The 25823-nt window shown below is 38.0% G+C and overlaps 1 protein-coding gene across 12 annotated transcripts in view; it reads left to right on the forward strand.

The window, feature by feature from the left end:
* The window catches only part of rbfox1 (RNA binding fox-1 homolog 1), a 330856-nt gene that overhangs the window by 127517 nt on the left and 177516 nt on the right, over positions 1 to 25823 (forward strand). For 10 of the 12 annotated variants that reach the window (XR_012359261.1, XR_008641739.2, XM_073857354.1 and 7 more), the window contains exon 2: positions 19262 to 19303. The exons of 1 other annotated variant lie outside the window; for it this stretch is intronic. Coding sequence is in view for 9 of the 11 variants with exons in the window: in XM_073857349.1 (XP_073713450.1) it covers positions 19262 to 19303 (42 nt within the window). In the remaining 2 variants the exon portion in view is untranslated. Of the gene's footprint in view, positions 1 to 19261; positions 19304 to 23329; positions 24290 to 25823 lie in introns of those variants that run through there. One more of the 12 variants, XM_073857355.1, reaches the window with a different exon arrangement.

The raw sequence follows: 25823 nt of genomic DNA on the forward strand, positions 1-25823 counted from the left end.
ATTATCCGGACCAAGAAAATCGTACCAGTCAGCAGTTCACCCTTTTCCAATTCCTACCAGCCCCCTCCCCTTCTCATTTTATGAGCTGGTACAATCAATAAAGAATTGAAAAAAAGAGACACTCATCCTGCAGCGAACATAATTTGTGTCAGAAATGTCTTCTGTCATACAATGGTATCTTGACTTCTTAAATAAAAAGCTGGATGACACACATTGGTTGGGATCGGGGCGAGCTATTTTTATGGTATATTAAGTTCAGTATTATTGGACATGCACAGGCAAGAATGGGGCGGTAATTTCTGTTTCTTAATTAGGGTCGCTTGCACACACGGTCTGTCATCATGTTAGCTTTATGCCGCTTCAGGAGTTCTCGAACGCGGATTTTATGATGGGAAGCGTTCAAGAAAGCAAGGTGTTGAGATGAAATTGTCATTACGATGATGTGGATGGATGTGGCGAGGCGGGTTTTTATGGACATGATCTTTATAGCCGATTGCACGCTGGTAAATGTTAGGGCTGCGACGAATGGCCGAACAACAACCGGTTCTTCCCGTGGTGTACGAGACAGGAGAGGTATACGGCGGTTAGGTTAAAATAAAATCCATCTACAAACAGCATAGCATACTTTGTGATCCGCTAACCTCTCACACCAGCTTGTCGTTGGCAAGGTAAACTGCAGGTGTCGAGATCAGTGCTGATGTGAGTGAGTGCGACCCCTGCGACTTCTCATCTTCAGTCCTGAGGCTGTGAAGAGGATTCAGCGCTCTATTAAATATATATCAGCACTTTAATAACAATGCCAGGCATGGAGCGAGATTTTTTCAGATTCAATCTTTGTGCATGTCTTGCTTTTTAGAAAGCGCTCTCAAAAACCCAGCCAAAAATCTGACACCCACTACAGCCCACCGCACATTTTGTATGACATCATCCAACAGCACCTCGCATTTCTTGATGACATCATCCGCAGGCTTAAATGTGCCGGAAACCGACCCACCTATGAAAATACACCGCATCAGCAGATTTCCCTGTAATTAAGCATAAGCGTTTCTGCAATGCATTTTATGACCGAAAAACCCTGCAAACTACCGTACACGATACGCCAAGCTCTTGATCCCTTCCGCTTCGAAAACACGATCAATGCAATCAATTCTCATCTCTAATTTTAAATAGGCGATACATGCCTCCGGTTTCTGCATAGACAGCTGGCGTGTTGTACGAGAATTCCCTCAGTTCAACCCACAAGGATTTCAATGTGTAATAGCGCGCACTGCGTGGTATGTGGAGGTGCGTGTGTGGGTCCTGGAGGCTACGGCAGCTGAAATGCCTGCCCAGGGTAGAGAGATTAAAGAGCCCACATTCCTCCTCTGGCAGCTTTGCTGCGGGAGGCAGAAGTGCGACCATTGTTCTGCTGTTAATTGAGCCCCTACGGCCCAGGGAAGAGCCGCATTGCCCCACAGGAGACCGGCTGTGGTCGGTCGGCCAAATGGCAGTGTGAACAACTCGGACAGTAAAGAGCAGCGTGCGGTGGTGAGAGGTGGAGAAAGCACTGCTCTGGAGGGAGGAGGATGTCTTAACTGAGAGTTTTAGTTTCATCTGCAGATGCGGCAAACGCTGGTGTGCTGTTAAATGCGGTGATGTGATACAAACTGAGGTGAATGGCGGCGGTGGTGGGGAATAACTAACTGGAAGTGGAGACGTTATTCACTTAAGGGCTGTGACAAAGGTTCAAATGTTTTAAAATAATGTGACAATAATGTATGTAATATTGTATTGCTTAAAGGCAGGGTGCATGATTTTTTTAAAAACAATTTGGAAAAGGGAGTTGGGCCGAGTCCCAAAACACACTTGTATCCAATCAGCAGTAAGGGGCAAGTCTACTAACCGACATCGTTGCCTGGGTTGCGGATGTGTGGGGCGGGTCTATCAAAAGAAGGTCCAGATTAATAGGCTATAATCAAACAGGGTTTCCCGCAGAATAATTTGTTAGTTAAGGTGGTAGGGTTTGGCGGGTGGGCAGGGAAGTGGCGTATGCGTCATGATGAAATTTAAAACATGTTTATTTAAAACACTCAAATAAACCTTAATTTTGAAGAAACTATGACAGAAAATGAGCACATAATAGATTATTAATGAATTAAATGTTTTTACCTCTAACAGGAATAGCTGCGTGATAAAGTGAAACTAAAGGGTTAATAAACACAAACTAAAGCAGATGCTGTAGAACGTCTGGCGAACAATGATAGATAGCGCGAATATTGTAAAAACTGATTATTTCCCACTATTAATTACATTATCTTAAAGTAGTGTAACTACTGTAGCATGTAAATAATGCACATAAATAACTTGAGCAAGAGCGGTCAACAATTATATCGAATCAACAGGTACGTGCAACCTAGCTAGCAGGTTGCTCAAACAACAAAATCACCATCTTACTTACTTTACATTTGCAAGAACTATAGACTAATACAATAATAGGCTTAAATAAACCCAAAACATAAGTCAACTTACAGTTCTCACGGACAGGCGTTTTATCAACTGGCTATCCTCCAGACTGTTGATGGACCATTTCGGCCATGTGGCGCTCATGCACGCTCAGGGTGTGAAGCGCGTCCGCGCTATTCTCTGAGATGTTTTATCAACTGACTTCTAGTTATCCTCAAGACAGTGATGGTCCAGACCACGTCTTTCTTATTTCGGCAGTGTGGACGATCTAGTTGAGGCGGTAGGGTTTCCCAGCTTAGACGGGCCACCCGAACTGCAAAGTGCTGCTGGAAACCCTGTCAAACATGCTTGCTTCTTTTCTCGATTTAATTAAATTCGGACTGCTTATTTATTAACCGTAACTCCATACAGAATCCCTAATGTACAGTGGCAAGAAAAAGTATGTGAACCCCTAGGAATAAACTGGTTTTCTACTGTGATTTGCCATAAAATGTGATCTGATCCTCATCTAGGTCACAACAATAGACAAACACAATGCGCATAAGGTGACAACACACAAATAATTCTAGTTTCTTGTGTCTTTTTTGAGAACCCCCATTAATCATTCATAGTGCTGGAGGAAAATGTAAGTGAACCCTTGGATTTAACAGCTTGTTGAGCCTCATTTGGCAGCAAATACTTCAAGCAAGCGCTTTCAGTAGTTTGAATCAGACCTGCGCATCGTTCAGAATTTTTGCTCATTCCCCTTTACAAAACCGCTTTAACTCAGACACATTTGTAGGATGTCTGGTGTGAACCGCTCTCTTGAGGTCATTCCACAGGTTAAGGTAGGGGCTTTGACTAGGTCTGTAGTGGATTTACTACAATGCTTAAGGTCATTGTCCTTTTGCATCAACTAACTTCTACTGAGCTTCAACTGGTGGACAGCCACCCTGACATTATCCTGTAGGATTTTTTTTTAACTTAATAATTCATTTTACCCTCGATGATGGCAAGTGGTCCAGGCCATGAGGCAGCAAAGCAAGCCCAAATCATGATGTTCCCTCCACCATACTTCACTGTTGGGATGATGTTTTGATGTTGGTAAGCTGTGCCCATTTTGCGCCATAACATTTTTCCCCAAAAAATTAAACTTTTGTTTCATCAATCCATAAAATATTTTCCCAGTAGCACTGGGGTTTGCCAAGGTGCTCTTTTGCAAACTTCAGGCTCACAGCAATGTTTTTCGGGAGAGCATCGGCTTCCTCCGTGGTGTACTGTCATAGACACTGTGCCTGTCCAAAGACTTGCGTATGGTAGACTGAGGAACAGAGCTGTGTGCCCGTTCCAATGATGTCTTCAAGCCTTTAGCTGTTACTCGTGGGTTCTTCTTTACTTCATTGAGTATTTTGCATGGTGTCTTAGGAGTCATCTTGACTGTGCGCCCACTTCTAGGAAGGATAGCCACAGTATTTAACTGTCTCCATTTATAGACAATTTGTCTAAGTGTAGACTGATGGAGGTCTAAACATTTTGAGATTGTTTTGTATCCCTTTTCAGCCTTATGGAGTGCAACATCTCTTGATCAGATATCTTTATAAGAGCATGGTTCAGAAGAGCTGATGCATCTTAAGGACAGCACTCTTAAAATATGTGAGTGTCTTAATATCAATCAAAGTTGCACTAAACCACACATTTAAACTCATTTTATTAATTGGAATCCAGTTTGCCAGCATCTGACAAAAAAAGCTTTCAATAAAGTTATTAGTCCATGGGCTCACTTACATTTTCCTCCAGCACTGTGAATGTTTAATGGGTGTTTCCAAAAAACACAAGAAACTGGAATTATTTATGTCTTGTGAGCTTATGCACATCGTGTTTGTTTATTGTTGTGACCTAGATGAGGATCAGATAACATTTTATGGCAAATCACTGAAGAAAACCAGTTCATTCCTAGGGGTTCACATACTTTTTCTTGCCACTGTATACCGATGCCTGCTGCATTTTACATAGCTTTATACAGTATAAACATTTTCTATCTTATATCGTAGTTGATCTGATATACCCTCCATATTTAGCTTTTTTCAAAAGTACCTTGCATTTAGTTTTTGCATGAGTAGCATGACTAGAGTTTGCTTACAGTGCATGGAGAGAAACCAGCCTGGAGTTATGTTGTGGATCAATGCTTCTACAGACAGAAATTGGTCCATGGGCCTTCAGTATTTTTATTTTTTTATATTTTGTGTATATATATATATAAGCAGTTTTGGATCCATGTTGCTGAATAACTAAGAGTGCTTTTTAAATAAGACAGCTTTTTTTCTGCTACACCTATCTGTTAACTCTGACGGCAGACAGTGTAATTATGTTTGCTTGACATAAGATTCCTTCCAATGAGAACGGTTAATGTCAGCAGCATGCAAACTAGTAGCAATCTTTTCTTTGTGCAAAGGAGCTCCCGTACCAAATCAGTTCTTTTATCTATTCAGATGGACTCTTGGAGTTTTGAAGGCCACTTAATTAGCCTCCTCATTGGTGACTGGATATTTGACCTTTAAGAGTAATTGAGTCTTTTATGCTGGTTTCTCTTTAAGTGGGATTTCCAGGTCTGTAAAGAGGATAAGGTGGAGAACGAGATGTTTTTTGATTTTCCACCTCGAGCGTGCCAGTAGACCCTAGCGCGTGATTTTTAAACTCTTCTCTAGAGAGCATGAGGATAACACTTTACTGACAACGGACCCTTTGTCTGAGTGTGCGTGTGCATGCGCTCTGGCACGAAAAAAAATCTGGTGAATTTGTGGCAGGAAATGCATCACAAAATGTCAATGCCTTTTCTTCCAATCCATTCCAAATGCCATGCAAATTGCTCCATAAGTCACGGCCTGTGCTCATTGGCTGGGGGTGAAATGGAGGCACCAATCTTAGAAGTCTGCCTGTCTTTCTCATGTTTGACCGTGGCTCACAGTAACCCGGCAGAATTACTGAACGATGCTGATGCCATGTGACTGCCAGTGCAATTCATTGCTCAGCCTAAAAAGCTTTGGATGCACTTAAGAGGTTCCTATGGACATAATGAATAAATGAGTGCTATGAAATTACTCTTTCCGGTAAAGCACTTACTTTCTATGTTGGTAAGTGATCACATATGTGGATGCTTTGGACACCTCTGTAAACATCTAAATCTTCCGGCGTTGACCAAACCTCAACTAATCATTATTTGTGCTTCCTCTTTTAATCAAGACGAGTTCTCGGGAAACATCGCTCTTCGTCTCGTATATGTAAATGGATGGAGACGGCGAGGAAAGGCGAGCGAGAGAGTGGTTAGGGCTTCTTAGATAGCGTGCTCCATTGCTTGTTTACTACAGTAGCTCCATTAGAAATCGTCTTTGAAAGTGATCTCATGCTTATTTATAGATGAGAGCTAATAGGGATTAAGAGCTAAGAGGAATGTGTTTCTACTGTACACCTTTATCAACACCATTAAGAGCCTCGAATAAGGTGTTTTGCATGATTCAATAAAAAGCATTACAAGCAAATACTTTTTATTTATTAAAATAATTAATTAAGTTAAAGTTTACACAAACACAAAGCCAATTATTTTCTTGATGTTGATAGGTTGGTGTAAAAAAAAACAATACTGCTGACAACCAACATAACGAAAACAAAAAATACCTAATATGTCACACTTGACCATGAATCCATTGCAATCTTTATAACCCATCAAGAAGTGTTTTGTTTAAAGTGGTGGATACCTGACATGCCCTGACAGGGTCTTTTTCAATGCTTCGTCCTGGCTCTAAGACTTAATGCATTCTGGATAGTTTCTTAGTGGCTTTAATATTGCTGTGCCTTCCCAATCATTTTAAAAGTTTGGCACGATCTATGTATAGTTGACGGCGAAAGAAATGGGATAATTGATTGAGGAACCTGCAAATAAATCCTGAAGTCTCCAAGCTGCGGCACAACAGCACTTTCTCTTTCTTCGTGAAAGCTCTTCTCATCTAAATTATGGAAGGGGCGTGTTTCGGAGCGCTCCGTATAGAATAATTATTTACTGCATTTATGGGCATTGCTTTCAATACGGAGTTGCTAAGAAACATTGATCGCTGCAGCCGATTTAACTCTGACCATGCCACATACCCATTCATTCAGTCACCATGGATGTTGTATCACCTAAATGAACTAGATTAACCAGATTTTACGTGTTGAGCTCATAATTGCATGATGTGTGTGAAAATGGCAAGCAGATGATTTATCTCGCATCGTCTCGCAACAGAGACCTTTCCGCCAGCCCTTCTGTGCCCTGCTATCCATTTATCTGCCTGTGCATAAATGATTTACCATTGTAATTAACACCTGTAGCCATCAATGAAGAAACTCTGGTACTTAATAATACCATTCAGAGCCAGCACAACTATCCTAATCAAGAATTATACACAAGAAAACTGCAATCCAGATTTGCCATTACTGTAGCTTGAGACTGGTTTAAAGGTAGACCTTTTGTATGTATATATAAATACATGTACTTTGTATGCAAAGTTCATTCATGTTATGAAGTACCATTTGAACTCTGTAATTAAGCTTTTATGCAAATTTATCTATGAAAGGCCTTCCGAAGTATGTTTGGGTCAAGTTCAAGCACTTAAACTCTATTAACTATTATTTTCTCAATGATGAGAAAATTTAAATGAGCCATTATTTAGAGTAGAATCGCAAGTTACTGTATACTGTATATCTACTTCATTTTTTTGACATTTTTATCTAATAATAATTTTTTTGCAAATTTTTTATAAATATCACAATAATGTCAGAGCTGATGGTGTAGTGGGCAAACACACTTTTCGCCAACCCAAGTTTGATTTCCGGGTCAAGGTCTTTTGCCGATCCCGTACCCCTTTCTCCACAATGTACTTTCCTGTCCTCTTCTTACACTGTCTATCAAATAAAGACATGACCAATGACCAAAAAAAGTAAGTTGGTTATTTCTGCAATTTTTTAAAATAAAAAAATTACTATTTTACATTTTAGTACACTCTCTGGGTATGGTGTCTAATGGGGCCTTCTATGATACCATTTACACATACAAATATGTACCTGTGAGGTAATGTTCCAATACGGGCCTCTTGAAGTGCTAAAATACACTCTTTAGTTACAAATGTGTACTTTTTAAAAAGATTTCACCTCAGTTACAGCTTTTGTACGATTCTTAAAGAGGACATATCATAAAAAAGTGATAAAGATCAACCCAGTAACTTAGTTTTGGTAAACCATTCTCTGCAAGCATGTAAAAAACAGGTCATTGAAATTTGTCTCCCTTTGTGATGTCAGATCTGCACTATGCACTCACAGCACTGCCATTAAGTGCATATATTAGCTCATTTGCATTTAAAACATGCTATGATTAATTATCTATATGGTATTTCGAGCTTAAACTTCACGTGCGTACTCTAGGGACAACCAAGATTTATTTTATATCTTAAAAAAGTCTTGTGAAATGTCCACTTTAACTGAAAGTGTAAGAGAGTTTTGTCTAATTCATAGCTAACAATTGCTGATATGTGTGCGAATGTTTTCCGATCAGAAAGGATGTCCTCTCTTTGAGTTTTGTTTAGGTTAGTACATAGGATAAATCTTTTAATTAATAAACAATTTAAACAAGGTTCCCAAGACATTTTGCATTGTTGAAAGGAATAAAGATACTGGTGTCAAGGGCGTCATGCACCATTTTTTTTTAAGGGGGCACAGTGTGGACAGCTCACAGAAATTTGTGCAGACATCAAACAAAATATTATAGAGCTTTCAGTTTTTTCCATGGCACTTACATTTTTAACAATCGGAACACCCCTGCTTTAAAGGTGCAGTGTGTACATTTTAGCGGCATCTAGTGGTAAGGTTACGAATTGCAACCAACGGCTCAGCCCACTGCTCACCCCTCGCTTTCGAAACACATAGAGAAGCTACGGTAGCTGCCACCGGAAAAACATGTCATCGTCGGAAACAAAAATTATCGTGCTTTAAGGGCTTCTGTAGAAATGTGGTGGCACAAAATGGCGACTTTCACGTAAGGGGACCCTTGTGCATGTAGATAAAAACATTTCATTCTAAGGTAATAAAAACATAACGATTTATTATAAAAAGGTCGTTTTACACCTATGATAATGTAGTTTTGTATATTATATTGCATTTCTGTCAAAATATCCTCCTAAAAATTACACACTGCACCTTTAATGCAAAAACTTCCAAAATAAAAGTGTTGACTAACTTTTATATCAAATACTATTCAATCGGAATAATGACATATTGGTATCATATTTACATCTGAAACGGCATGTTTTATTTATTTAAGTTTTAATAAATGACTTGTTTAATTATTTCATTAAAGCATTTTGCACAACAACTGCATTATCCTATAAAATTAATGTAATTTTAAATTCATAAAGTATATAAACAATGAAAATGACATAAGCTATAGCCACGTGATTGATTTTAATGTTCAATAATGATTTAATGTTCAATAGCGATTTTTGTGTGAGCATATCAGTGAACACCCCTGACCACTCGGTGAGTTTCACGTCTTTGTAAACGAAAGTTTAATGCATTTTAGGAAGGATTGTTCCTGTGCACCTATACACCCATTGTAGAGGTGGGAGGTGAAACAACAGACACCCAAAAATTCTCGGGTCGAAATTTCTGTCAAAACTGTTCTTTTTCATCAGAAACAATCTGAAAACAGGGCTTTAAGTGTAAAATACCGAACTTGTCCTTTAATGGACGCTTCTTTGATTTTGAGGTTGCATGCAAAATCCATTTGGCTCAAAAAAACCAAGGGGGCACGTGCCTGGCGTATTTCCTAATAAAATACTTTATTTTTCATTTTAGAAGATGCACATTGGGACATCTACTCTAACCACTAATTTAAAATCCATCTCTATGTTTGCAACCCAGCACAGGTTAAATTACAACTCAGCTGGTTGGGTTCGTCCCTTTTTGACCTAACATTGGGTTGAAAATAACAAAGCTTTTTTTGAGTGTATGTTTAAAAAAGTTATTATAATTAATTATTTTTCCTGCATAATAGTATGAGTATGCGCAAGGTCTTAAGTCGAATGTCTGTTTGTGAATACTTTCAGACTGATCTGCAGCAGTTTAAAAATAAAAATTACAAATGAAAATGCACTACATAACAAGACCAATTTCCATACACATAAAACTGGATTTTGATTAAACTGTTTGATTAAAAAAACAGCACTTGTCTGGCCGAAAGACAAACTGAATTAGCATTCTCTCAAGCGGCTTCCCCTGACATGCGATAAAATAGCATTCGCTTTAGTGTATTTGCATTTGAAATTGTAATTCTCATTCACATGCACAGATCTACCTGCTAGATGAGATTGGTAGTGCTCTAGGATAATTGAGAGACACGAAACAGGAGGGATAAGAAATGTTTTGCCCGGGCTATAAAACACACAGTCTGCTCGTGTGGACCAGGAGAATATATTGATGGGGTACCAAAACTCATCAGACAATTGTTCAGTCAGGCTACTTGCATTAATCGTGAAATAAATTGAAAAATGCAATCAATGATTGGAGAGAATGTTCTGTGGTAATGATATCACATCGAGATAATCCAATAATTGAGAACTTGATGTATTCTGTGCTGGTATGTCTCCGCTCAGCTTGTCAAAATAAAGTATCTGGAGCCGCGTAAAAAAAAAGAGAACAGGCTCACGGAGGGGTGTCTCTAATCTCCAAGCCCCCTTCAAGTATTTGGGGATCAGAGCCTCAATTAAACAACATTGTATGGTTCAATCTGACTGCAAAACCAGATGTCCAGAATAGAGACAATGGTTGCCTTGCACATTGGGCCCTGTAGAGACTGAAATGATGACGACGGGGCCTATGTTTCTCTTTCAGGATTTTCCGGTCTTTTCTCATAAGAAAACTGTTTTAACAAAAGAAGGAGATAATACAAATATTGGCCCATTGCCATATCTTTAAAGAACGGCAGGCGTGAGAGGAATGTAGATAACATATTCAAGCCATTCAGAAAATAATGGTGACGCTTTCCCTCGACAACCGAATATGCAATTTGTTGGATTGGTATTAGCCTTGATATAAAAGCTTTGCAGTTTAACAGCTGTATACATAAGGAACGGTGCTCAATTGGCGATGGGAATGATTTGAAGCCCCACAGGTACCTGTAAGTGTGTGCGTGTGTGTGTTATTGTGTTGGTAGCAAGGAGCAAATTGGTGTCTGTTTTGCCATTTCGTTCAAGCTATAGCCTAGAAGAAGTGTTGGGTAATTGTGGTGGTTCAGCAAGAACAAAGCAGGATCTTTTGGTGAGTGTGATCTCTTGCAGACGTGTCAGTAGGGGACACATGAACCTACGGCCTGAGCTGATGAAGGTCTTTGGTTTAATGAGCACTGAATGCAGGGCTTTTCTTTTCACCCTGCTTTTTGTATTGACAGCATCATCTTGCTTTTAAAGGAATCGTGTAGAAAACATGAAAATTGTCTCATAATTTACACATCCGCACACCATCCCCAATTTACAGTATATATGACTTTCTTTTTTTAGATAAACACAAACATTTTATATTAAATGCTATCTTGTTACTGTATCTTATGAGGCTCAAAATGCAAAGATCCAGAATGCACATCCATCCATCATTAAAGTAATCAAAATGAGTTCAGTGGGTTATATATACAATATGTCTTCTGAAGCAAAACCATAAGTTTGTGAGAGTAATTAACAATCAATATCCACTGTCATTTGGATTACTTTAATGATGGATGCATGTGTTTTTTGCATGTGCTTTGCCTTACTGGCTCCCATATGTAAGCCTGTCTGTAAAATATAGGCTCATCAAAGAGATTAGAATCATCAAAGTTTGATTTTACTCATTTATTTAACTTTAATTTCAATATTTGACATGGCCACACTCAGTAAATATTAAAGTTATCAAGGATATCTTTTCACAGAATGTTCTTTACATTATTTTGCATGATTTTTTACATTTTAGCTGAGTTTTTACAGATGTGGTCACGTATAAGCTACTTTAACATTTTAATGTAAAATTTACACTGTAAAAATTGGCTGTAATTATGCAGCTGGTTGCCAGTAACTTACTGTAGAAGAAAAAAACTGAAAATGTTTCATGTTTATTGAACAAACTGTTACCAGTAAATAGCATAATTGTAAAATCCACAGTAAGTTACTGGCAACCAGCTGCCAGTAAAAATGTAATTTCTACAGAAATGTTTTACAGTGTACATTTACATTTAGGCATTTACATTTAGGCATTTATCCAAAGTGACTTACTGTACAAGGATTAGGAAACAATAAAGCGATTTGTCATAGGGAGAAAATAATACAAAGAGTGCCAATATACCAAGTTTTTACTTGTGGCTGAGAAAAGATGTGGCTGACCGGACTCCTAAAATAGTTTGCTTGTGTTCAACTAAAGAAGCTATACATCTTGGATGGCAAAAGTAAATTGTTGTTTTTTTATATATTTTGGTGAATTATTATTCCTTTAAGACCCAAACTACATTGGCAATTGCATGATTTGTAACTAATTGATAATAAAGAAAATAAGGCAGTTTGAGTTATATGGCCAATATTTGTTTTGTTTTGTTGCTTTTGTCTTCCTTGCTATTTTTGTATATGGTTTATGCATTTAATTTACCTGATGATATGACTGCATGAAGTGCCAATATTAAAGGGGAAATATCATGAAAATCAGATTTTTTTTCCATGTTTAAGTGATACAATTGGGTCCCCAGTGCTTCTAGAAAATGTGAAAAGAACAACCCAATAACTTGGTAAATCATTCTTTGCAAGCATGTAAACATTTGACTCTTCTTGTGATGTCAGAAGGGGATAATACCACCCCTTAATCTGCACTATTAAACCACAGCACTGTCATTTAGTGCAGAGATCAGCTCATTTGCATTTAAAAGGACACACCCAAAAACGGCACTTTTTGCTCACAGCTACAAAGTGGCAATTTTAACATTCAATAATAAATTATCTATATAGTATTTTGAGCTACAATTTCACAAGCGTACTCTGGGGACACCAATGATTTATTTTACATCATAAAAAGTGTTGTGAAATGTCCCACTTAGTTTAGTGATCGAGCGTGTGTTATACATATACAAGCTATACACGCTGATAAATGGATGTCAGGAGCGTCACGTTGCTGTGGGAGCGCAGCACACTCATACACTATATTCTATTTTGTCTGCTGTGTTCCGGGCTTTGACGAATCCTGTTTGCGCGTCCAACATTACACAAAAGTTAAATGTTTACGCGCATTTGGATTCTGTCCGCGTTATCCACATCGCGAAAATCATAGGGCTCTAAATGAATAACTTGCCTCATCTTCCACTCCTTCAAGTCTAACTGACACTGTGATTGTAAACCAAGAGCGCGTGCCGCATCCGGAAGTGCTTGCGCAACATTACGTGCAGTGCGTAAACATTATCGATCACTTATCCAATCGGTCGTTAATGTTTTTATCGGGTAAATTTATATCGGTCAAATTATCGCCCAGCACTACTGATGTGCATTTTGAGACAAAACAATCCCAGACAGCAGACGACTCCAGGCCAGATTTGCACCGGAGCTGCTGACTTCACCGAGGATCTGGTGTGGATCCGGCCCAGGGTCGTCTGCTGTGTGGGATGGCACAGATATCTGTTAGGAGGAAATGTCAGTACATATGTCAGATGTTTTTAAATTAACTCAGCTCAAACATGCATTTTTGTCTGGGACTAGGATAAGACCTGTCTGGGAAACCACCCCATTTTATAATAGGGGGAGTGTGTGCGTGTGTTTGCCAATAGACATTCAAGGCAGTTGTATTGCCAATCCTGTTTTTCAAAGTGCATAAGGGAGAAGTTTCCGCTAGAGTTTTGCTTTGGTCCCATTCCAACACTATACAGGAAATGCAGACACCTATAGAAGTGCCTTGAGGACACCTCATCGTTGTGAACACATCTCTAGTGTCCCAAAAAAGTGCATTCTGCACTGAACGCCAAGGTGCGATGGCCCTGCCAAACCAGATATTCTAATATTGATGAAGAGTCTTAAAAGGCTTAGATCTGGCTGCCTCTTCCCCTCCACTTTCTCTGATAAGCTTAGTGTAGGATTCTGTCAGAGTACTGCAGCATTGGGAATTTCTGCTGGCTCAGCTTTCCCTTCCTTCACCCACCCTCCTTTCTCATTATTCCTCAGAGGAACGCATAAATTAACAGTATCTATAGCTCTCTCTCTCTCCCTCTCTCTCTTACAATTTTAGAAATGTATTCATCGATGCTTCGAGTGCCCGAAATGGCTTTTCTAATACAGATGCCTTTAGCATTTTATTAGCATTCTAACATCAATACTTTTAATTGAAATTAAGTGCTGCGTTTTCATATAGCGAACCACAGGAGTCTGTTTTGGTCTTGGTTTAATTTGACATTAGCAGATCTCTATACAGTTTGTTATTATGGATGTTTTATTGCCTCCATATGATGCTGTTAGCAAGTAGTAATGCTTGCATTTGAAAGATACTCTACTTACAACAGCTGGAGGTCGATTTAGTAACACTTTATATAAAGCTGTATATATATATAATGCATTATATAGATATTCCTAAAGCTATGTAATAAATCATAATCATTAGGTTTATTCTTGTGCTGTAAATAATAGCAACCTCAGTTATACATTACAGTACAGTATATACCTACTTATGAGTAAAATTATAGTTTTATGTTATAAAGACATAATCCTATGTTCCAAATATATACAAAGCTTTACAAGACCATGAAGTGATATAAAGGCATTACACTATAGCACAGATGTTTTTATGTCTGTCACGTATAGTACATAAATTGCAGGGTCCCAGTTTACAGTGTGTATTGTAAAGCATTAAGAATACCTTTGTGACACATTATGTATATTGTGCCTACAGTAGCCTTATTTTAATTTCATCTCTGAGGGTCTGGCAAATTCCCAGCGATATATCAGGGAAATTATTTCCAATTGCACCGCAGCAAAGACATTACTTTGTTTAGTTTATGTTCTTGTATTATGGTTTTCTCTCTCTTCCTCTTCTTCCCCATCGGTCCAGCTCAGCGCAGTCTTCTGTGTCAGCTTAATAAAGTCATTCAGCTCGGCCGTGTTCTGGTGCTTGTAGTCAGCAGAGTGCTACTTATTGACATTTTTTCCTTCTGCTTTTTTTCACCGCTGCTTGGGTGAGAACAATAGTACGCATGAAGGGACAAAGTTAGCTTCTTTATCTTTTCCCCGTTGCAATGCTGTGCCAAAACAGCTCAGTTTTACTCTCCGTCTCTGTCCGTCACTCAAGTGCTTTACGTTAGTCAGCGTGAGAGAGAAAGCTAGAATATATTCCTAGTGAAAAGGGTGGAAGCAGACCATTAGTGGTAAAGGATAAGCAAGCCCTTCGAGGGTCCTTTGTCCTTTTATACAGAGGAGAGCTGTTTGTGCTGCTATTGTTGGTTTTCCCCTTGATTTCATCCGGAAAGTATCATTACCGAACAAGAGCCTCTTCTGAGCTGTTTGAAGCCGTCTGCACGTTCTACACTGATGCTTTTGTGGTAATTGTGTGTGCTGGAGAACCTTTGAAAGGGAAACAATTTACACCCCGCATGCCGGTGTGTCAGGCTCCATTCAATGTAGAAAATTTAGCTTATCTGATAATGATTATGGCTGACAATTTTTATGTGCTAATTTATAAAAATAACATGTTAAAAAACAAACAGGTTTTAATTACTGCCCCTGACATGGATGCAATTTCCTGATTTTAAAGCTCAATTTCTCCTTTAGACTAAATGTGCCACGACAACTACGTTTATCGCAGTGGGCAGTGCAAGTATGAGGATACCATACCTGTTAACACTCCCGTTTTTCACACTAGACATGGGCCAGTATGAGAAACCAAAAATATCATGGTTAATACTAACGGGTGAATCTCACGAAATCCAGACTTAGAAGGTGTCCAGCATCAGATTTTTTCTTTTGCACATATAAGATTAAAGTCTGAACTTACTATAACCATTATTTGTAGAGGATTTAAAACATATTTCCTATAGAATTATACATTTTTTTTAGGTTATCATTATCAAAAATTATCATTACGGCAACATGATATTACATTAAATATATGCATTTATAAACTCATGTTTCGGTAATGAGAACTAAAAAGTTGTCTAGGTACTATGACAAACAAAATTTCAACTTCTATCTGAGAAAAAATAAGAACTGCTTACCTGGTAGCCATCTTGAGTGTCACAGTCAATTACGTGCCCTCCAACAATTTTTTTTTTTAATGTAAGTTCCTTGAGGGCTTAAACAATGATTGAAAATTGTTGCGGAGGATGAGAAAATGGTCTTGGACACATTTATATTCCTTATTATTTTCTCCACATTTACCAATGATCAGCAAATACCACATGTTTCTTTACTGTAAATGTTTATAGTATAACATGCACTGAAGCTTTTTATTTTTTAGATTTTTTAATTATAAATATTTCCATGTCAAAGAACCCAAATCCAGTCATAGACACGTCGCGGTAATGAAAATTTTCCCCTTAAATGTGGAAAAAACAACAAAATTGGTTTGTATGATGTCATGTGAAATCATGTGCAAAATAGTACAATGGTCCTATCTCGATATATAAATAATCACATCAATATATTATCCCAAGGTTTTTAGATCTTGTATGAAACGCATCCTACTCACACAATAAACATATCATACATGTACAATTTTGAAACTATTTTTGACCTCAACCTAGCAACCGACAACTCGGTTGCGCTGTTCTCTGCGCAGGTAGATGAGGGAAGTTGAATCAAGCATCACTTTTAAAAATGGAAGAAAGCTCAGGTGGTGCAACGGCAAAAAATATATAGCTGCACATTTAGTAACAGCTGGACGGAGAAATGTAATTTCTTACTGCGAATCAACATCTGCAATTCCCATGCTTTTTGCAAAGTTTGTCACGCTGATTTTAGTATCGGTCACGGTGGGGGAAAAAACGCAATGCAGCACAATAAACCACAACAAAAATTATAAACAAAATAAAGCACAAAATAAAAAACAATAAAGAAACCACACCCCACCCGAAAGTTACTTTTAAAAGTAATGCATTACAATATTAAGTTACTCCCCAAAAAGTAACTAATTGCGTTACTTAGTTACTTTTCATGGAAAGTAATACTTACATTACTTTTGCGTTACTTTTTCTTATTTGACTGAGGCTTGATCTCTTTCAGGTCCTGCAGGTGTTTTTTATGATCGCAAAAATTTCTGGCCTGCCATCTCCGTTTCTGACTCAAACTGTACCGCTCAGGCGCACAGAGTGCGTAATTCTACGTTACTATGTTCAGTTTAATTCAGTACATTATTATTTTTTATTTAATGAATTAAACTGAAAAGTAACTCACATTACTTTTTTTTAAAAAAGCAACTCAAATATTAATTTGTACATTTATAAAGTAATGCGTTACTTTACTTGTTACTTCAGAAAAGTTATATTATTACGTAATGCGCATTACTTGCAATGAGTTACCCCCAACACTGCCCATTATCACAGGAGCGATAGCAAAAATGTGCAAATGTGGTTGTACTCGTTTTTATGAATTAGCCACCTTCGTAATATACATACGCATTGCCATGAGATTGTGTTGGTCACACTGAACATGTTAGCATGCTCAAAATGCAACACAGAGGTCTATAGACACATTTTTATGATGAAAGACTGAAAAAATAGTATATAGGCAAATGATGTAAAAACATCACACAAGAAAGTGTCCCGTGAGAATTTAACTGACTCACGCCACTGCCTATTCTATGATTAGCTTGTCTTTATTTAATTAGAATATAATATAATGTAATTAATTAAAATAATTTAGTTAGTAGTTGACAGCATAAACAGTGATAAATTGACATGATATAACATAGTCAATCCTTAAATGTCAGCAATTGTCAATCCTTGTTAATAATAAAAACACAGCAGGGAAAAAATGGGTTAAAATTCAGATTTTAGCACAGTACTATATATATAAAATGTATGCCAGCGGTCTGAATTCAGAAGCATGCTGTGTGCCCCAGAGCCATCGCGAAGCTTCTCTTAACAACCTGCTTGAGGCCGTTGGCTGAAAGGAAAGTGCTACCAAAACAAGCGAGCATCATTAAGGTCAGCGTCGCTAAAAAATACAATTTCGCCCTGTGAAAAGACCCACTGGTGCCCTGATTTCTTTACTGGAAAGAGACATACAGCATTCATTTGCATAAAACTTTCATGGCCTTTTTAATGTGCGATGTAACTGCGGGTGCATCCTTCCTCTCTTTTCTTTTACGATTAATTGAAAACTTCCTTGTTAAAGACGAAACACGTTACGGTCACGAGCGGTTGGCTGAAAATCAGAGAATGACCGTTAGCGGAAGTCTTAAAACTAATTTGATACAGAGATGTTTTGAGGTGACAAGGTTAATGCATCCATTTTTTTTCTCATATCATATCAAATCAAAGCAATTTCCCCGGCCGTTATTCCCTCTATCTGCAGGTCATAATCCTCTTTAGGGTCCTTCCACAGCCATGTTCAGTTACTAAATGATGAAAATCTTATTCGGCTTCACTCAGTGGCCTGGCTAATGGGAAGTGAGTACACTTTCAAAAACAGCTAAGTGTTTTAGGCTAGAAGGAAAGTGGAACTGTTAACGTTATTACTTTTGAAGAGAGCGTTTGTAACGCAGATTCTGTTTCTTAAATGAACACAAGGCCGGTGCATTACAGATGTATCGACTGCAAGCATGAAGGAAAGATTAGTGGTACATCCAGGAACCCTTTCAGTGTAACCAGACCCTAATCTCTTAATTGGGTAGTTCTCTTTCAAACACTCAACAAGCATTAACAATATTTGAAATGACTTTTTTCTCCCCACTTTTTTTTTTGTTGGTTTAGTATGATTGATTGGTATATAAAGAACTCTGTGCATCGAAGCATGTAGAAAAAATCTAGTTAATTCAATTTAACATCCACACCAGCGTTCTCAACTGGCCATGAGTTCGAAAAATGGGTCACAGCTCTGCTCCGATGCAAATATAGCACAACTAACCGTATAATTTGGCCAGAAGTAGAAAACTTATATCTCATATCTTGCTGCTGTCCGTGCATTCGGTCTAGGGTGTATTTTGGTGCATGGTAAAAACATCACTTAACAACAATGCATCTTCGAAACAATAAAAAAGCGATAGAAAAGAAAATAGCACCCAGACTAGTTTCAATACGTCGCAGTGAGAATAAACACGGTTAGTGTCGACGAGAATGTGTTGTGTGCTGGGAATTATTGGCTGCAGAGCTCATAATAACCAGCACAATTCAAGAGAATTTCCTCATTCAGGCCATGTAATGATAATAATTTTGCATATTGTGGTGATATGTTTGCATGGTAATATTGATACATTTCCATGTTTGATTTCATGATTGATTGTACCTTGTATGATAAACAATTTCGGTACTGCGAATTAAATTATCAAAATTACCACCTGAAGCATAATATAAACCCCACTGCTCTACACCATTCTCATTATTTGTCCAAAAAAGAAAAAAGATATTGTTATGTCTATCTCTAGCATGGAAATGATGCCTGTCTTATTCCCTCCTCTCGCCATCTTTTGCATGGTTCCATGTTGCAAACCTCAATTTTGACAGATCTCATTTTCCCGCCCCTCAGCATCTCTATATATGATTGACTTGTGATTACTGTAGGGAGGTGCTGCATTTGGTAATGTGTTCGTCTAATTTGTATGTCTCTGTTGACAGATTTCAGGACAGCCAATGAGTTGTGATACGGACCAGCTACGGGTAAGCCTGAATATGCCTCTGTGTCTGTCTGCATGTTTTTGTGTGTCCTTTTATTTTTAATCAGTCCATTTTAATCGGTAAAGCATACATTTGTTTCCTGCAAAAGCGAATGATTTTCGAATTTATTTTTGTGTACATTCATGTTCGTTTCGGCGCCTCGGACTGAGGTGGCATTAAATCAATAGGCGAAGAAACCCCTTCAGTTTTACTCTCATACAAAAACCTTCATATTCCTTCATACTCTGCTGTGTCCGTATTAAAAATACAACAAAGCGTACCTCGCCTTCTCATTAAACTTTAATACCATCCTTCTAACTCACCGGCCTGAAAAGGCGGGCTAGCAAAGGTGTCAGGCTCATTCCTGATGAAGACCCTGCCAAAGATCTTCATCTTCTTCAAACACAGCATATTTGTGTGGAGCGATGACCATGAGTGCTCTGCCTTGAGCTCTCTATACTGTAGTGTACATGCAGCCATGTTGGATCATGGGAGGGATGTGTGTAGCACGCGGCGCTGCAGTCCCCTTTCAGTGCTGTAATTTATCATGGTGTGTTGAAGGGTTTTAAGTCTGCTAGGCCTGATATGATTAATGCCCAGACCTTCTTGTTCATACACACCCATCACTCTAATTTTTTGTGGCAACTATTTGCTTGTTTATTTGTTGTTTAATGATCTGGGTTCTTTTTAAATTCCATTGAAATTAGAGCAGTAAACAAATACAAATCTAGTTTTTTTTTTATTCGCAAAGGGCAATGCTGATTTGCCTCTTGGAAATATGAAAAGCGCTTTTCTTGTTTGCACCGTTTCTCATTTCATCCTGTTAGTGACTCACACGTCAGTCTAGGGACAGTTGTTTACAAAGTGCTTTTTGGCTTCTTGCCCCCCTCATTTAGAAGATGTTTTTTGAAGGATCGTGAACAGTGTACTCAGCATTAGGTTTTGTCAATTAGCATTTGCTGTGAGAAGATCTATGTATTAGATATTTTGAAAAAAAAAGAGTTAAAGTTCAAACTAAAGAGTTACTGATGCACTAGACTAATATAGCTCCTGTTTTTTAATCTTGTAACTGTAGAGTGTTGGATGGCTGTATGTAAATGAACATGTCAGTAAGCAGCACTCAGTTTGATTGACTATTAGACCTTTCTTGTCATGAAGTAAAATGTTTAATAATTTTATGTTCATTTTGCTAGAGTGCATAAACTATGGGCTTATCATTGTGAACATGTCATATATCTTATTTAAAGAGCTCCTATTTTCCATTTCATGATTTTACATTTCATTTGGTGTGTAATTGTGTGTTAGTACATGGTAACGATATGCAAAGTTAAAAATTCCAAAGTCTACAACGACATGAGTTATCGTTTTTAACGTAAATCTCTTTTCTTGGACTACTATAAAGACAAGGATTGTAGGCAACAGTTTACTTCATAAGCGAGTTGACGTGGACTCTATGCACATTATTATAATTCCTCCCACTTCTGACTCACAGTCTTTTCCATGACACTGACACGTTTTTTCACCTTTTTGCGTGAACATGTCACGCATTTCTGTTTCTGTGTCACTCTCACGAATTTGTTACTCAACTGTTTTGTCATATTTTCTTACCATTGTCGCAACGGTTTAGGGTTAGATTTACATAAAATGACATCTTTACCCAAACCCAACTCTAACCCTAATGCCAGGCGACAATGGTTTAAAAATCATAAAATATAAAAAAATAAATCATGAAAAAAGGTAAAAACCAATACTTAACTCTTTCACCGCCAATGACGAGATAACTCGTCAATTAAGAGAAAACGCTTCCCTGCCAAGTTGCACCTCACGTGAAAGAGAAAGAACTCTCTGTATGTTTTAAAGATCGCTCTGCATCTGATCTCTATGGGGAGTCCTTCACAAAAATGGAATTGTCTCAGCTTTTCCTGAAAATTGGGGGAAGAAACCTACCCATATTTGAGAGGTGATAAAAAGAGAACTAATGAAGGTAGGATGAAACGTTTATTTATTTTGAAAGCAGAGGGTCTGTTCTTTCATTTGATATATTGTTTGTTTATATATTTAAAGAATAACATTTTCTGGAAGGCATTAAACTTTTGTGAAAATCATGAAAAATGCTGGCGCTGGCTGGCAACTTTTTTTTAAACGCTGGCGGGGAAAGAGTTATACGTGACAGTGACACGTAAACAGAAATGCGTGACAAGTTCACGCCAAAAAGTGGAAAAAAGTGTCAGTGTCACGGAAAAGACAAATTTACATGACTATAGGTATAATTTCGTGATACAGGGTTGTGTAAGTAGCTGTAAAAAATGTCTGTAGAAATTACAGTATTAATGGGTATTACTGGCAACTAGCTGCCAGTAACTTACTGTAGATTTTACATTTATGTTATTTACTGGCAACATTTTGTTCAAAGATAAATGAACATGAATTTTTTTTTGACTTTATCTTCTACAGTAAATTACTGGCAACCAGCTGCAAAATTACAGCAATTTTTTTTAGAGTGTAGTAAGGTAGTTAATAACAATATTATGTCCTGTTGGGAGCTGATCTTCCAAATATGGTAAGGAGCGCCACATTTTCGTCACTCGCTTGAGGTATTCGGCCAATCACAATGCACAGGATAGCTAACCAATCGGAGCACACAAAACGATGAGCTTTGTACAAACCGACGTGTTTCAGAAAGGCGGGGCATAGAGGAGCAACAATAATGTACGGTATGTGTAAAATAACCTGTTTTTTGAACCATAACCATTCTAACACGTTTTATTACACCAAATACACAACATTACGTTCTTTTGAAACATATTGGCCAACATAATACAATGCAGTCCTGTTTGTCAGTAGCCTTATTTTTCCGAGGCTTACATGTAATAATACAGAATTTCAAACAGATAAATGAATGTATTTTATCAATTGTCAAAAAACTATATTTACACACCATATCACACGCCCCCAGTTTAAGAAACTTTGCAGTAAGGTAATGAACTATATTACTTATAGTAGGCTATTAACAAAAATAGTTTTTTACCATTTATTATTGTTAGTATTAATACAATTACCAACAAGTAAAAGCCAACCAAGAATTTCACCAAGAATTGATTTTGCTTTGATATTTGCCTTTTTTGTTTGTTTGTTTTGGTGTTCGTAGCTTCTTTGTATGTGGTCACTGCTTTTACCTGCATGTTTATTGGGCACTGCACATCCACTGGCCAAAGGTTGCCACCCAAAGCACTCCAAAACAACACAAAATATAAATAATGGAGGCGGAGGACTGTATTTTTGTAGACATAAACACCACCACACAGTTTATAAGTAATAAATGAGATTATTTTGTATAAATTATATATTTTTTTAAATCCTGCATAGGATTTTCCGCCTTCGTTTATTCAAGTGATTAGAGGAACCACTTATTTTGGTTAAACCACTGTAATCCATGGTGTCGTGGCTTATTGCTTTAATATAATGTGTGTGGTTTTAGGTGTATGTAATTTGCTGTAATTTACTTTGTTTGTTTTGTTGACTCCATCATTTGTACTCATAAACCATTTCTCCGTTTCTTTTGACGGTTTTACTTTCTTATATTTGTTTTCCTTTTAAAGGAGAGTCAACATGCTACCCAAGGAGAATATAATATTTAAATTTTCCTGAAAATTTAATTTCCCTCAAAAATATACTGGCATATCTCATTGCTTTGTGTCTAACACACATAAAACAAAAATACTGACCTTGCTCAGGTTTCTCTTTAGTCCTCTCTTTTTCTAAAATCCCATTTTTTTTGTTCTTTCTGATACCTGAGTTTAATCAAAAAATCCCATCCCCCCATCTGAACACCGGTAATGAGTTTTAGCCCGTGCTTTATTTAGGTAGTTATGGCTGTGATTTAGCTGCGGCAGGCGGCGGGCTGTGCTGACTGGCTGCGTGTTTGGTCTCTCAGTAGCAATAGCGTGGTAGAGTCAGCAGATGGCTGTAGAAAAGTGCTGTAAAAAGGCAGCCAGTGCGTCAGAGCCAGAACAACCCGAGCGGGAAGGCCTTGGCCCTGGTACACATTGCTTTTATCTCCAACACATTCACTCCGGACGAGGAGGAGACGAGGGGAAAAACATCCATGCTGTTAAGTCAGGTGCAAGCTCCACGTTTAGAAGAGGTCGGTGCTTTCTGCCTCCTTTTCCTCCTGTTGTGCCATTTTTGATTTTCGTGTTCAACTGTTTCTTTCCACATCTTTTACTATTTTTTTTACCTGAATCTCACACCGCCAACACTGCTGTATTTTTTTTTAAGAAAGTTGGGTTAGTTTTATGGTCAGATGCACGTCCTCCTACCTTCCCTCTGGCCAGAAGCAGCATTTTGATTTCCTGCTGATGTCTACCCCTGCGCATCATCTTCTGGTTGACAGTATCTGAGGATCGGAGAAGCATTTTGTAGAGGAAAAGTCCTGTTTTGGAGAATGAGTTTCTTTGGATCATTCTATCAGCTGTCGATGTTGCAACTTTCTTGAGGAGCTTGTGAACGAGAAACCTACACATCATCTCTCTCTCTCTCTCTTTCTTTCTCTCTCTCTCTCTCTCTCTCTCTCTCCCGCACTTTGAGTGCACAGTTGTACTGGACTTCCTTGGTGCACGGATCTTCTCATTAAATAGATACGTCAGGAATTGGTGCCTATGCAGGGCTTGTCAGCGAAAGTGTGAGGAGGACCAAGTGAGGAACGAAAAGAAAGAAGGAAAAAGGAGCGAAGAGCAAGAACAAGACTGGAAGCGTTCCAAACCTTGTGAACTACCTTCTTTTACCTCCAAGTGTCAGTTTTAATAAGCTCTATTATAGTGGTATAATAAATTATACACAAGAACTGTGAGCCTGAGACGAGGGTTAAGCAAGGATTCAGACGGGTTTCCATAGACGAGTTCGAGAAGATAAAAGAAGCTAAGTAAGGAGGCGCTTTCTAGCTGCTGAAGAGCCCCTGACTCCTCGTTCAAAATGATGATGTATTTGTGGGTAGGTAACAATCGTCCAAGCCGGTTGCGGTGTAATCGTTGGGGTTTCTGTATGTGTGTGTGTGTGTGCATGTGTGTGTGTGTGTATTGTACAAAACTGCTGTAATTGCGTGTGTGTGTGTTATTATCGACGTACAGACGCGTCATGCTTGTTCAAAGTGAAGGAGCACGTGTCCCTTCAGATATCTGAGAAGCGGATTTGAAATGCAGCATTTAGAAAGCTTTTTAGAATTTGTGTCTTTAAAAAATTAAGCTTTATTTTTGTGGATTATTGTAGCCTAGATAAAACATGTTTGTTTTACATGTCAAAGAAAAATGAGAATATCTCCCTCTTGTTGCCCATAAGTCAAATGTTTTTCAAATTACAAATATGCATACTGTAGGGAATAATGGTTGTCAAACACAATTTGCAGTTGTGGTAGGTGTATTATATATTCCTATGTGACCCTCACTGTGAAATCCAGGCTAAAGTCTCATAATCTAATTATGAGGTAATGAGTAGTTTGATTTTAACCATTAATTTCACAAACTTTGACATGGCCTTACTAAGTCAGTATTAAAGATATCAAAGTAGCTGGGTTTTCACAGGCAGGGTAACAAATATATTATCATCTTATATATTCATAATTTATTGGTTTTCTGTTTAAAATGGTGTGTTATACGGTGTGTTTGAACTTTAGGCACCTTGCACCCTATACCACTGCAATAACACATACTATGTTTTTTACAAACATTATTAAACAGTTTAGTCTTATTTATGTCTTATTTTTGCATAACATTCATCTGTCCACTCATGAAAACAGAGTCTGATAGTCTTGTCTCGCCTTTGCTTCTAGCTAGGATACGGAGAAGATATTATCCCAAGATATTAGATTAGGCCATGACTAAAAACTGTCCATCATCAAAGCATCTATCCTCAGCATCTAAAACAGGCATTTGTCGTGAATTTACAAGCACTTGTTAGAAATAAAACAAGGTACACTGTAAGAAAATAGCAGTTAATATGCAGCTGGTTGCCAGTAACTTACTGTAGAAGATGAAGACTGAAATGTTTCATGTTCATTTAACTTTACATAAATGTAAAATCTACAGTAAGTTATTGTCAACCAGCTGCCAGTAATACTGTAATTTCTACCAAATTCTTCTACAGTGTACAGTTGTGTTTGTGTGTTGGTTAGTAATCTTACTTTTAAAGTTTTACCTTCCTCTCTCATATGCTTGGCATTGCTATGCTCTTTTGAGTAGTGTGTCAGAGAAACAGCGCGTGACACAGTGATTCATAACTGCAGGGTTAAAGCGCGGGAAGTCATTTTGAAGAGCTTTGTAAGCGTGTGTGTCTTGGCCTGCTCATTATCTGTCTCTTCACCTGTCATTATCACTCAAAATCAGTCTTAGCTGAAGAAATTCGCTTGCACTTAATTGCCCATGGAATACATTTAAAGCCCCCTGATGGCTTCTGTACTGTGAGAGTTTATCAGGAAATTAATCTCATTTTAACAAATCTTAATCTGATGGGCAGTTCAAGGGAACATAGA

The sequence above is a fragment of the Misgurnus anguillicaudatus genome, chromosome 19 (assembly GCF_027580225.2).
Source record: "Misgurnus anguillicaudatus chromosome 19, ASM2758022v2, whole genome shotgun sequence".
In the NCBI taxonomy this organism is placed as follows: Eukaryota; Metazoa; Chordata; class Actinopteri; order Cypriniformes; family Cobitidae; genus Misgurnus; species Misgurnus anguillicaudatus.